At 36.5% G+C, this 13,990-nt stretch overlaps 1 protein-coding gene across 1 annotated transcript in view; it reads left to right on the plus strand.

Annotated features, from left to right (window-relative positions):
* The window catches only part of ANKHD1 (ankyrin repeat and KH domain containing 1), a 131,784-nt gene that overhangs the window by 35,398 nt on the left and 82,396 nt on the right, over nt 1-13,990 (plus strand). Inside the window, 3 exon segments of the mRNA NM_001203267.1 lie at nt 367-461; nt 10,666-10,903; nt 11,131-11,322. Of these exon segments, the coding sequence (NP_001190196.1) occupies nt 367-461; nt 10,666-10,903; nt 11,131-11,322 (525 nt within the window).

Below are 13,990 nucleotides of genomic sequence, written 5' to 3' on the forward strand. Positions count from 1 at the left end.
AAAGCTTTATTTCTGAAAAATCGGACCCAGACATACTTTATCTGGCATTCTATTTGAGTTCATGTTTTGATTTATAGTTTAAATAGACTAAATCAAAGAATAAGTATTATATCTTTACTTAATTTGAATTAGTGTGCTTTGGACTAATTTAATCTTTAAAACCTAGATAAGACCTTGACAAGAGACTGCTTATTACTTTGAATTAGCTTTGTAAAACTGTCATTGATTTATTTAGTAAATGCAAAATAAATTTTCTTATAAATTTTTGTATAGACATCTGAAAGAAAAAGATTCGCCATTTTAATAGGTATTAAATTAGTTCTTTAGAAATATAGTTTTAAAATTTGTGTTCTTTTTTTTTTAAAGGTCATTTGGATATGGTTCGCTTTCTACTTGATGCTGGTGCAGATCAAGAGCACAAAACAGATGAGATGCACACTGCCTTAATGGAGGCTTGCATGGTAATTTTAAATTGCACTCATTTGAGATTTTTGGGGAAAAGGGGTCATATGTGTTAAGCCTTTGAGAATTTTTTTTAGAGAAATAATTTATGAGATTGTAAAGGTTTTGAAATTTTTGTACATTATGGAAGTATACCATGTTTTGTTTAGCTTTTGATACTAAATCTGTTAATGTGGGAAACTGTACAAAAAGGCAGGTTTGGCTGTATCATTTCCAACACACTGATGTACTTTAATTTTCTTCCTAACTTTTTCATTATGGTAAAATATACGTATGATGAAATTTACCATTGTTGACTGTTTTAAGTGTTTGTTTTTTTTTTAATTTCTTTTTGTCTTTTTGTCCTTTTTAGGGCTGCACCCGAAGCATATGGAAGTTCCCAGTCTAGGGGTCTAATCGGAGCTATAGCTGCTGGCCTACGCCACAGCCACAGCAATGCTAGATGTGAGCCGTGTCTGTGACCTACACCACAGCTCACAGCAACGCTGAGTCCTTAACCCACTGAGTGAGGCCAGGGATTGAACCCGCAACCTCATGGTTCCTAGTCGGATTCGTTTCTGCTGCGCCATGACGGGAACTCCAAGTGTTATTAAATAATGTTGTGCAACCATCACTGCCATCCATTTCTTTTAACTATTTTCATCTTATAAAACTGAAGCTCTCCATCCATTAAGTAGTAACTTTCCATTCCCCACTTCTCCTTCTTGGTGGTCACTATTCTACTTTCTCTCTCTGATTTCGACTATATTAAGTACCTCATATAAGTAGAATCATATAGTATTTGTCTTTTTGTGACTGGTTTATTTGTTATCATGATGTCCTCAGGTTCATCTGTATTGTAGCACACATCAGAATTTCCATCATTTAGGAGTTCCCATCATGGCGTAGCAGAAACGAATCTGACTAGGAACCAACCATGAGGTTGCAGGTTCAATCCTGGCCTCGCTCAGCAGGTTAGGGATCCCTTGTTACCGTGAGCTGTGATGTAGGTCACAGATACGGCTCGGATCTGGCGTTGCTGTCTCTGGCGTAGGCCAGCAGTTACAGCTCCGGTTAGACCCCTAGCCTGGGAACCTCCATGTGCCTCGGATGCAGCCCTAAAAAGACAAAAGACAAAAAAATAAAATAAAAGGAATTTCCTTCATTTTTTTTTTTTTTTTAAGTCTACATGGTCTTTATTATATGTATACCATGTTTTGCTTATCCATTAGTCAATCCACTGATGGACACTCTGGTTGCCTCCATGCTTTGGCTGTTGTGAATATGAACATGAGTGTATAAATATGTTTGAGTCCTTGCTTTCAGTTCTGGGCATATACCCAGAAGTGAGATAGCTTAACCATACAGTAATTCTATTTTTAATGTTTTGAGGAAACACTACCATACTGTTTTCCACAGCAGTTGTAGCATTTTCATATTTCCACCAGTAATGTACTAGGGTTCCATTTTCCTCCACATCCTCACTAACATTTGTTATTTTCTGGTTGTTGTTTCCCTTGATAGCAGTCATCCTAATGTTTCTAGTTTTGATTTGCATTTCCCTCATTGTGCTTTTGATTTGCACATCCCTAGTGGTGTTAAGCATCTTTTCATGTGCTTGTTGGCCAATCGTATATCTTTTGGAGAAGTATCTATTCATATCCTTTGCCCATTCTTGAATTAGATTGCTTTTTATTAAAGGGGTTGACGAGTTTTTTATATATTTTGGATATTAATCTCTTATCAGATATATGATGTGCAAATATTTTCTCTCATTCTGTGGGTTGCCTTTTCACTCTGTTGATAGTATCCTTTTGTGCACGAAAGTTCTGTACTTAAGTCAAATTAGTCTTTTTTTGTTGTTGTTTTTGGTGATTTCATATCTAAGATATCATTGTCAGTTACAGCATCATGAAGTGTTTGTGTTCTATTTCCTTCTGAGTTTTATAGTTTTAGCTCTTATATTTAGTTCTTTAATCCAATTTGAGCTAATTTTTGTTTATGATATTAGGTAGGTATTCAGTTTTATTCTTTGCAGTTTCCCAGCATCAAGGTTGAAAAGACTGACTTTTCCCATTTGAATCATCTTGACACCCTTGCCAAAAATCATTTGACCATATGTACAAGGGTTTATTTCTGGGCCCTCTGTTCTGTTTCATTGGTCTATATGTCTGTCTTTAAGCCAGAACCACAAAGTTGTAATTATTGTTGCTTTGTATAAATTTTTATTTATTTATTTATTTTATTTTTTACTTTTTGGGGCCGTACCCGTGGCATATGGAAGTTCCCATGGGGGTCGAATCAGAGCTGCAGCTGCCAGCTTATGCCACAGCAACACCAGGTCAGAGCTGCATCTGTGACCTATACTGCAGCTCACAGCAACGCTGGATCCTTAACCCACTGAGTGAGGCCAGGGATCGAACCTGCATCTTCAAGGAAACTAGTTGGATTCGTTTCCACTGCACAGCAACAGGAATTTCCTTCTTATTTTTATTTATTTATTTATTTGTTTTGTATAAATTTTGACATCAAGAAGTTGAGTCCTCCAGCTTTATTCTTCTTTTTCAAGATTGTTTTGACTCTGTAAGGCTCCTTTACATTGCATATGAATTTTTTAAATTTTAATTAATTAATTAATTTTTCTTTTTAGAGCCACTCCTGTGGCATACAGAAGTTCCCAGGCCAGGGGTTGAATTGAAGCTACAGTTGTAGGCCTACTTCACAGCCACAGCCATGCCAGATCCAATCCTCATCTGTGACCTGCACCACAGCTCATGGTGACACCATATCCTTAACCCATTGAGCAGAGCCAGGTATCAAACCCATGTCCTCAGGGATACTAGTCAGGTTCGTTACAGCTGAGCCGTACGTGGAAACATGTACATATGAATTTTATTTTGTTTTTTATTTTATTTTAATTTTTAATTTTTTTTAAAGGGCTGCAGGTGCAGCATATTGAAGTTCCCAGGCTCTAGGTGTCAAATCGGAGCTGCAGCTGCCAGTTTACATCACAACCACAGCAACACAGGATCCACGCTGTGTCTCTGACCTACCCCACAGCTCACAGCAACACTGGATCCTTAATCCACTGAGCGGGCCAGGGATTGAATCCGCGTCCTCGTGCATTCTCGTCAGGTTTGTTATTGCTGAGCCACAACAGGAACTCTAGCCACAACAGGAACTACTGAATTTTAAGATGAGCCTTTCAATTTCTGTAAAAAACTCCTTTGGACTTGTGGTGGAGATCACGTTGAATCTGTGCATTGCTGACATCTTAACAATATTAGGTCATCCAGTTCATGAACATAGAGTGTTCATTTATGGAACATTTATAGAGCCTTTATTTATGGCGTTAATTTCTTTCAGCAATGATTTGTAGTTTCCATTGTATAAATATTTTGCTTCTTTTGTTAATTCCTAAGTATTTTTTTTCTTTTTGAGGCTATTATAAGTGGAATTGCTTTGGCGATATCCTTGACATATTGTTCATCAAAAAATGCATTGAGGGATTGCCATTGTGGCTCAGTGGAAACATATCTGCCTAGTATCCATGAGGATGCAGGTTCGATCCGTGGCCTTGCTCAGTGGGTTAAAGATCCGGCGTTGCAGTGAGCTGTGGTGTAGGTTGTAGACATGGCTCTGATCCCTCCTTGCTGTGGCTGTGGCATAGGCTGACAGCTGTAGCTCCGATTAGACCCATGGACTGGGAACTTCCATATGCCAGGAATATAACTCTAAAAAGCAAAACAACAACAACAACAACGAAAAAGCATTGAAATGCAACTGATTTTTGTCTGTTTGTATCCTGGTAGTCTGGTAGTGTGGTGAATTCACTTATTTTAACAATTTTGTGTGTGTAGTCTTCAGTATTTTCTACATAAAAGAGCATATCATCTGTGACCAGAGATAATTGTACTTCTTTTCTAATCTGGATGTCTTTTTTTCCTTTTTCTTGCCTAATTGCTCTGGTTGGAACTTCCAGTACTATGTTGAATGTAAGTGGTGACAGTGGGCATCCTTGCCTTGTCCTTGATTTTAGAGGAAAAGCTTTCAGTCTTTCGTCATTGAATACGATGTTCACTGTGGGTTTCTTATATGTGGCTTTTATTATGTTGAGATAGTATCCTTCTAGTCCTAGTTTGTTGAGGGTTTTTATTATGAAAGGGTTTTGAAATCTGTCAAATGCTTTTTTCTTTGTTTTTTCAATTTTAGTTTTAATTTTAATTTTTTTTTTTTTTGGTCTTTTTTTTTTAAGGGCTGCACCTGAGGCATATGGAAGTTCCCAGGTTGGGGTCTAATCGGAGCTGTAGCTGTTGGTCTACGCCACAACCGCAGAAACGCCAAATCCTAGCTGCGTCTGTGACCTATACCACAGCTCATGGCAACGCCGGATCCTTAACCCACTGAGTGAGGCCAGGGATCGAACCCATAACCTCATGGCTCCTGGTCGGATTCGTTTACGCTGCGCCACAATGGTACTCCCCAAATGCTTTTTTTTTAAATCAATGAAAATGGTCGTGTGGTTTTTTCCTCCTGATTTTGTTAATGTAGTGTATTACATTGATCAATTTTCATTTGTTGATCCATCTTTGAACTCCAGAAATAAATCCTACTTGGTCATGGTATATGATCCTTTTAATATGTTGCTGAATTCAGGTCACTAGTGTTTTGTATTTTTGCATCAGTATTCATGAAGAATATTGGTCTGTAGTTTTCTTCTGTAGTGTCTTTTGTCTCACTTTGGTATCAGGTTAATGCTGGCCTCATAGAATGAGTTTAAATGTATTCTCCCCTCTTTAATTTTTTGAGAAAACTGTGAGAAGGATTTGTGTTCATTCTTCTTTAAGTGTTTGGTAGAATTCGCCAGTGTAGCCATCGGGTCCTGGGGTTTTCTTTTTTTAGGAGACTTTACCACTGATTCAGTCTCCTTAGTTATTCAATTTATTGCTGTACAGTTGTTTATAGTACTCTTTTATAATCCTTTCTATTTCTGTTGTATTGGTAGTAATGTCCTCACTTTCCTTTTTGATTTTAGTAATTTGAGTCTTCTCTCTTTTTAGTACATCTAGCTTTGTTGATTTTGTTTATCTTTTCAAAGAACCAATTTTTGGTTCCATTGATGTTTCTTGTTTTTCTATTCCTTATTTTGTTTATCTCTACTCTAATCTTTATTATTTCCTTCTTTCTGCTAGTCTTGGGTTTATTCTTTTTTTTTAAATTAGTTTCTAGTTTTTAATTTCTTGGTTCTAAATTAATGATTGAGTATGCTTTTGGAAAAGGACAGTATCATGTAACACAAAAATAGTGTATTTGGCTTTAGAGATATTACTGATAAAACTAATTTTTTAGATAATAGACGTTTTTCTAAAGTTTTTGTAGCTTCATGTTAAAACCTTACAAAACATACTCTATGGATAACTTGTAAAGCATTTATTTGCTTATCAGAGTAACTTAGAATTAAATTTAATCGTCTAAGCATTTTGTATCAAAGAGAAATACTACCTTTAATGCTGTCAGCATAAAATCTTTAAGTTGGAAGCTTAGATCAGACTTTATTTTATAACTGTAAGAACTGAGAAACAAAGAAATTGGGTGATTTTGTCCCAAATCACGCAGTTATAGTTAGATAGCAGATGTTAGAGTCACCACAATCAGTTGTATAGATTGTGCAGTAGTATACGGTAGCCCTGCTTAAGTCTAGGTCTTCTTTTTTCAGCTGTTTTTGCCACTAATATTATTACACTGACTCTTATTTAAGCCAGATTTTAAAAATAGCAATATTTGCTAGAAAAATCATAGAAAAATGTTTGACAGTAAAAATGAAATATTTTGGGGAGTTCTCATTGTGGCTCAGTGGAAACGAATCTGACTAGTATCCATGAGTATGCAGGTTCAATCCCTGGCCTCACTCAGTGGGTCAGGGATCCAGCATTGCTGTGAGCTGTGGTGTAGTTTGCAAAGGTGGCTTGGATCCTGCATTGCTGTGGCTGTGGCGTAGGCTGGCAGCTGTAGCTCCAATTCAACCCCAGCCTAAGAACTTCCATGTGCTGCAGGTGCAGTCCTAAATTTAAAAAAAAGAAAAAAAGAAAAAGAAATATTTTACATATGCTGATAATTTTTTACTAACGGTTGCAAACATATTTAATTTAAATTTTCTATTCACAGCACACATTTTCAAAACAAACATGTTTCAAAGGATATTACTTAGCAAATGTATGCTTTTGTTGATGAATCAGTGCTGGATTCCAAAAACGTCTGTAACATATTTGATTTTTTAATTTTTTTTAATTTTCTTTTTTTTTTTTTTTTTTTTTTTTTTTGTCTTTTTTCTGTTGTTGTTTTTTGTTGTTGTTGTTGCTATTTCTTGGGCCGCTCACGCGGCATATGGAGGTTCCCAGGCTAGGGGTTGAATCGGAGCTGCAGCCACCGGCCTACGCCAGAGCCACAGCAACGCAGGATCCGAGCCGCGTCTGCAACCTACACCACAGCTCACGGCAACGCCGGATCGTTAACCCACTGAGCAAGGGCAGGGACCGAACCCGCAACCTCATGGTTCCTAGTTGGATTCGTTAACCACTGCGCCATGACGGGAACTCCTGTAACATATTTGGTTATAGATCAGTCCAGGAGTGATTTTTCTTCTGCTTTTATAAACACTTGGATATTATAGATATACTTCTATCTACAAAACATACATCAAATACAAAGAAATCAGAGTAATCTGAGTTTTTAAGACAAGTTTAATGATAAGAAAGTTACCTGGAAGTACAAATGTTTTTTTGAAATGTGATTACGTGCATTTTCACCTACTTTAATTCCTTTTTTGTTGTATGTTACTGCATAACACTCAAAACATGGTGGTTTAATACAATGGCCATTTATTATTTTTCATGATTCTGTGGGTTGATTGGGTGGTTATTTTGTTGTTCTCTTTCAATGTGTTTAGTTTTAAACATTTGAATGTTTGAAAATGTTTCTGTTGTCTCTCTGTTAATGATTTCTAGTTTGATTCCATTCTGATCAGAGAACTCATAGTATGATTTCAGTTCTTTAGTTTTTGAGGTTTGTCTTACAGTCAGGATAGGTATATTCTATATTGATAAAGATAGATATCAATATATATCTATATTGATAGAGATATAGATATCAATATCGGTGTATCAATATCGGTAACAATATAGATAATACATGGACATTTGAAAAGAATGTATATTCTGTTTTTGGTGGGTGGAGTGTTCTATAAAGTTAGTAAGTTCTTGTTGACAGATGATAGAGTTCTTCTACAGCCTTTCTGAATTTCTGTCTGGTTGTTCTAACAATGGTTGTGAGAGATTGTTGAAATCTCCACCTATACTTGTGAAATTTTCTGTTTCTTCTTTTAGTTGTTTCATTCCCTCACCCCCCCAACACACACACATTTTTGGAGCTCTTTTTTGGTACATAAACATTTTTGAAATTGCTATGTCTTGGAGTTCCCATTATGGCACAGTGAAAACGAATCTGACTAGTAACCATGAGGTTTCAGGTTCAATCCCTGGCCTCTCAGTGGGTTAAGAATCCGGCATTGCCATGAGCTGTGGTGTAGGTCGAAGATGTGGCTTGGATCCTGCGTTGCTGGAGCTGTGATGTAGGCCAGTAGCTGTAGCTCCAGTTGGACCCCTAGCCTGGGAACCTCCACATGCCTCAAGTGCGGCCCTAAAAAAAACGGAAGTTCTTATGTCTTTGTGAATTGACCCTTTTATCATTATATAAAGTCATTCTTTATATTTGATAATTTTCTTTGTTCTAAGGTCTTTTTTATCTGATGTTACTGTTGCTACTCCTGTTTTCCTTTGATTAAGTTTGCCTGATAAATGTTTTTATCCTTTTCTTTCAAACTGCCTATATCATTATACTGAAGTAGGGTTCCTGTAGACAGAGCATATATTTGGGTAATGTTTTATAATCCATTCTGCCAGTCTCTATTTGTTGATTTGTTTATGTCATTTACATTTAAGTAAAATTATTGATATAGTGTTTTTGTATACTGATTTTATATGAAATTTATTTTTTCATCCATTTTTTCAATTTTTTCTCTCTGTTTAATATATCTAGTAGTTATTTTGAAGTTCTTTTTTTCTAACTCCTATATTTGATTCATATCTGGGTCAGCTATTTTTTTTTTTTTTCCTTTTTTGTCTGCACCTGCAGCATATGAATATTCACATCTGGGGATCAAACCCACACTGCCATAGAGACAATTCAGGATCCCTAACCTGTTGCACCACAGCAGGAATGCTATCAAATTTTATTATTTTATATTTTGATGATCATTCCCTTTTTTCTTGCCTCTTAATATGTCTGGTAATTTTTTATAAGCCGTAGGCTTGCCATGTATTATCCCTTTTCAGGGCTCTGGATTATCATGTCCTTCTTTTAAGACTGTTTAATTCTGTTCCAGCATGCATTAAATTACCAGTGATTCACTCTGATCCTATTGAGGCTTAATTTCAGCATTACTTTTACTCCTAGGTCCTTACTCTTGGGTCCTAGAAATATTCACCCTCTGTTTAGACTATATTTTCTTAGGCTATGGTTTAGAAGATGCCAAAGAGAGAAAGAGTTCCCTTTTTTAAGTGGTCATAATCCTAGCCCTAGGTTGGTTGCTATTTAATGCTTCCAGTTGTTTTATGTATTTTCCCTATTTTTTATAGTTGTTTACGATAGAAGAGCAAGTCCAATACCAGCTACTGCTCAAAGGCTAAGACTAAAGTCTTAGAATTAAAAAAAAAAAATTCTGATAATGATATTAGACATTTAAGACTATTCTTTTTTATTTCTGATTCTTTTTTCCTTTGGCAGAAATAATATTGTTCATTAATATTAAAAAAGTGCTTAGGAGCTCCCACTGTGGTGCAATGGGATTATGGTGTCTTGGGAGCATTGGGACATGGGTTCAATCCCCCGCCTGGCACAGTGGGTAAAGGATCTGGTGTTGCCGCAGCTGTGGCGTAGGTCGTGACTCGGGGTTGGATATGATCCCTGGCCCAGGAGCTCCAAATGCCACAGGGCAGCCAGAAATGGAAAAAAAAAAGTGATTTTCCTCTCTTAAGAGAGGAGTACAATTCCTCTCTTAAGGATTGTACTCAAGATATGTTAGCATAATATATAAAGAATCTTCACAAATTTAAGTGAGTTCAAGCAAAACAACCTCTTGGGAGCCTGGAGGAGCTGGGTACCATAGTAGTTCCCTGATCTGTGAATACTCATAAATCCTTATTTTATTTTCGATTAGATTTTTATTTCAAACACCAAATAACCCAGGAATTTGGTTAAAATATATTTTATTTTACATATATTTGAAGCATTAGAAAAACTAAAATTCTAGCGTGAAGCCATTTGTTTTTGGCATCATGTCAAAAGTGATTACAGTTAGGCTAGTCATTTAGTTAAATGTAATAAAACTATGGGTGGATACCAAAATAAAGAATAGAGCATCTGTCTTTGTAAGCTGCAATAGGAGTTAAGACATGCATAAGATTTTGAGCTAAAGAATTTGAAACTTAAGACGTGTTTTTATGTTTGTAGAGGAGCATTAATACCTGCCATGAGACTGTTTTATTGTTAATTGCCTCACTATCTATGCAGATAGGCTCATGGTAAAAATTTTTATGAGTGAATAATATTTATTTTTACACCTTTGTAAAGTTCTTTGCCTCATTACAAGCTAGAAATGAGGAAAAATGTCGGGTAGTATCAGTCCACAGGGATTTACCTTGGTGATATAATCCCAAGTGGTAATGACTACATAGAATTTGTTGTTATTTTTGGCCAGTGTTTGTCTCATAAATAGATATAACACAGTTTCTGCACTTAAATATGACACCTAAGTTTGAGACTATAGCTGTATTTGACCTGACAGTAATATTCATAGTAATTATTTTGAGTTACTGTTGACTATGAGTATAAAAGTTTTTTGAACTTTAAACAATGTGGAATTCAAAATTATTTGGAATTGTAACTGTATTTTGGTTTGCTCAGAAGTGAGGTAAAATAATTTTTATGGAATTTTAATGACAGATATAAAATTATGCAGATGGGCATGATAATACATGTACGTCTAAACTGAATCACCTTTTATTTTCTTCCTGTCTTTCCTCAATTCTTGCCTTTCTTCTCCCACTTAAAAAACAAATCTCAAAACAAAAATTCCTTTCTTTTTGCTTTACTTCTGAAAATCTGCAGGACGGACATGTGGAAGTAGCACGTTTGCTTTTGGATAGTGGTGCTCAAGTGAATATGCCTGCAGATTCTTTTGAGTCTCCATTAACGCTGGCTGCCTGTGGTGGGCATGTTGAACTGGCAGCTCTCCTTATTGAAAGAGGAGCAAACCTCGAAGAAGTTAATGATGAGGGGTACACTCCCTTGATGGAAGCTGCTCGGGAAGGACATGAAGAAATGGTGGCACTACTCTTAGCACAAGGTAAAATCGTTTTCTTCTTAAATAAAAAATCAATTTCCTTTGGATGTTTTGTGTTGGTATCACTAAAGTTTATACAACAAAGATTATTTTTTTGCATAGATGATAAAATAAATTACCAACACCCTGGAAGGAATCCCAGAAGCAGAGATGAGAGAGAGATGATTATCACAATTCGGAACACTTAGGTCTTTTACAACTAGTTTTATCTATTTTTATGCTTTCCCCAGGAGCAAATATAAATGCCCAGACGGAAGAAACCCAAGAAACTGCTCTGACTCTGGCTTGCTGCGGAGGGTTTGCTGAAGTTGCAGACTTCCTGATTAAAGCAGGGGCTGACATAGAACTCGGCTGTTCCACACCGCTGATGGAAGCTTCTCAAGAGGGACACCTGGAGTTAGTTAAATACTTACTGGCTGCCGGTATGTGGCTTTAAAATGCCTTTTGACAAAACTTTTATATTACTTTCGTAACTTTAACAATTAAGCATAACTTTTTAATTTCTGCAAAAGTTGAAAGACAGCTCCAAAATTTAACCTCTCATCTTAGGCTTTTAAATGTCCAAAAATGTTTTTTTTTGTTTGTTTGTTTTCACCTTTTTTGTCTTTTTAGGGCCGCACCCGCGGCATATGGAGGTTCCCAGGCTAGGGGCCGAATCAGAGCTGTACCTGCTGGTCTATACCACAGCCACTCAACTCGGGATCTGAGACACATCTGTGACCTACACCACAGCACACAGCAACGCCAGATCCTTAACCCACTGAGGCCAGGGATTGAACCCATGTCCTCATGGATGCTAATCGGGTTCACTAACTGCTGAGCCATGACGGGAACTCCCAAAAATGTCATTTTTTAAAAAGTTTCTTTTTATTTCTAATGTTTGCTTAGTAACCATAAAGCTTCTCATTGACCTTCTCTTTCCAGTGAATGGTTTGTGGCTTCTGGAAAGAAGTTTGTTCCTTTGTCTTTTAATGAGAGGAGGTGGGGATAACATAGAGGTTATAATTTGATATCTTTAAGCCTGTTCATTTCTTGATATTTCTGGTTTCTCAAAAAGAAATCAAGAGTGAAAGAAGAAATAAGTGGGAAATTGGGAGGAGGGGGGCAGAAGCACTTAGTTTTAAAATAAATTGTGGGAGTGGTGCAGTGGAAATGAATCCGACTAGGAACTGTGAGGTCGTGGGTTCAATCCCTGGCTTCGCTCAGTGGGTAAAGGATCCGGCGTTGCCGTGAGCTGTGGTGCAGGTCGCAGACGTGGCTTGGATCTGGCGTGGCTGTGGCTGGGGCGTAGGCCAGCAGCAACAGCTCTGATTCGACCCCTAGCCTGGGAACCTCCATGTGTGGTAGGTGCAACGCTAAAAAGACAAAAGACAAAAATAAAATAAATTGTGATTTATGTATTGTTAAGCAATAGTAAGAAATAAGTATTTTTCCATAGAATAATTTTAGTTTTATATAGAACGAAGTAAGAATATACCAGAAAAATTTATCCAGATATGTATAAACCTTTATAGATTCTTTAGAAATAATATAAAATTTTTCCTTTTATCCGTTTCTAATAAATTGTTTAAAACTTGATATATAAAGAAATAAGTATGTAAAGGAAAATATTTAGCAAAACTTTATGCATCCTTTTTGGGCTTTCACTGTTCATATTAATTCGAATATAGCCGAGCCTCAGTTTTTCCTTTAAATTATTATTCAAATAATTTTGTAATCCAGATCATTAATGGTTTGGATACTTGTTTAGATTTGGGACCAATACACCAACATCCATACAGGCTGGCTTCTTCCCTGTCTCAAATACTGTAATTTGCTATAGTTTGTATTTGCATTATTCAGTTATTGTTCCCACAGAAGGAACTGTCCCATTCAAGAGTCTTTTACCAGTGCTTATAATTCTTCATTTTTCCCACCTCTCTCTAAATAGTCTTGGCATTAAGGGACTTTTAAAAGAAGGAATAAATAAATGTTTACTAAGAAATTATTAAATACCAGACATTCTGCTCAGTTCTTTTTGTTTTTTCTGCTAATTACCCCTGATCCTGTTGGTATAGTAGGAAATATCACACACATTTATAGGTATGGAAACTGATGTATAATCATGTTACATAACTTCCCTAAGTGAATCAAGCCAATAAGTTACAGAGCCAATATTCAAACTTAGAACTCCTGACATTGTTTTTTCTGTTGCATAACCACTGATTTTCATATTTAGCTACTTTTTCTAATTTGAACTACGTATTTTCCAGTACTATCTCAGGAGCTTGAGAATCAATCACTCTTTTCTGTGATCACTATCTTAAAATTTTTTTTCCAAATTTGAGTGTGATTTTTTTTTTTTTACATGAATTTCTTCTTACGGTGTAGCGCTGAAGAAGAATCCAATAGGTCTTTGAACACATTGCCTATACGATTTTTTAAAAATTCAAAACCTTTTTGTTATGACATTTTTTTCAAACATTTAAAAATATATAAAAGGGGAGTTCCTGCCGTGGCGCAGTGGTTAACGAATCCGACTAGGAACCATGAGGTTGCGGGTTCTGTCCCTGCCCTTGCTCAGTGGGTTAAGGATCCAGCGTTGCTGTGAGCTGTGGTGTAGGTTGCAGACGCAGCTCGGATCCCGCGTTGCTGTGGCTCTGACGTAGGCCAGTGGCTACAGCTCCAATTGGACCCCTAGCCTTGGAACCTCCATATGCCATGGGAGCAGCCCAAGAAATAGCAAAAAGACAAAAATAAATAAATAAATAAATAAAATAAAATAAAAATAAAAATATATAAAAATCCTGGAATTCCTTGGTGGCCTAGGGGCTGTTGTCACTGCTGTGGCCGAGTTCAATCCTGGGCATGGGAACTTCTGCATGCACAGGACACAGATGCAAAAAAAAAATACAATGAGTCCTAAGGACTTACCACCCAGCTGTAAGAATCTCATTTGACCTATATTTCCCTATATTCCCCACTTAATTTTTATACAGTTTATTAAAAAATAATTAAACATTTAAAAATTTATTCGGATATGTGTATTTTATATACACATATATATTTTTGTGTGTTTTCAGGGCTTCATCTGTGGTACATGGAGGTTCC

Source organism: Sus scrofa, chromosome 2 (genome assembly GCF_000003025.6).
Source record: "Sus scrofa isolate TJ Tabasco breed Duroc chromosome 2, Sscrofa11.1, whole genome shotgun sequence".
NCBI classification, from domain to species: Eukaryota; Metazoa; Chordata; class Mammalia; order Artiodactyla; family Suidae; genus Sus; species Sus scrofa.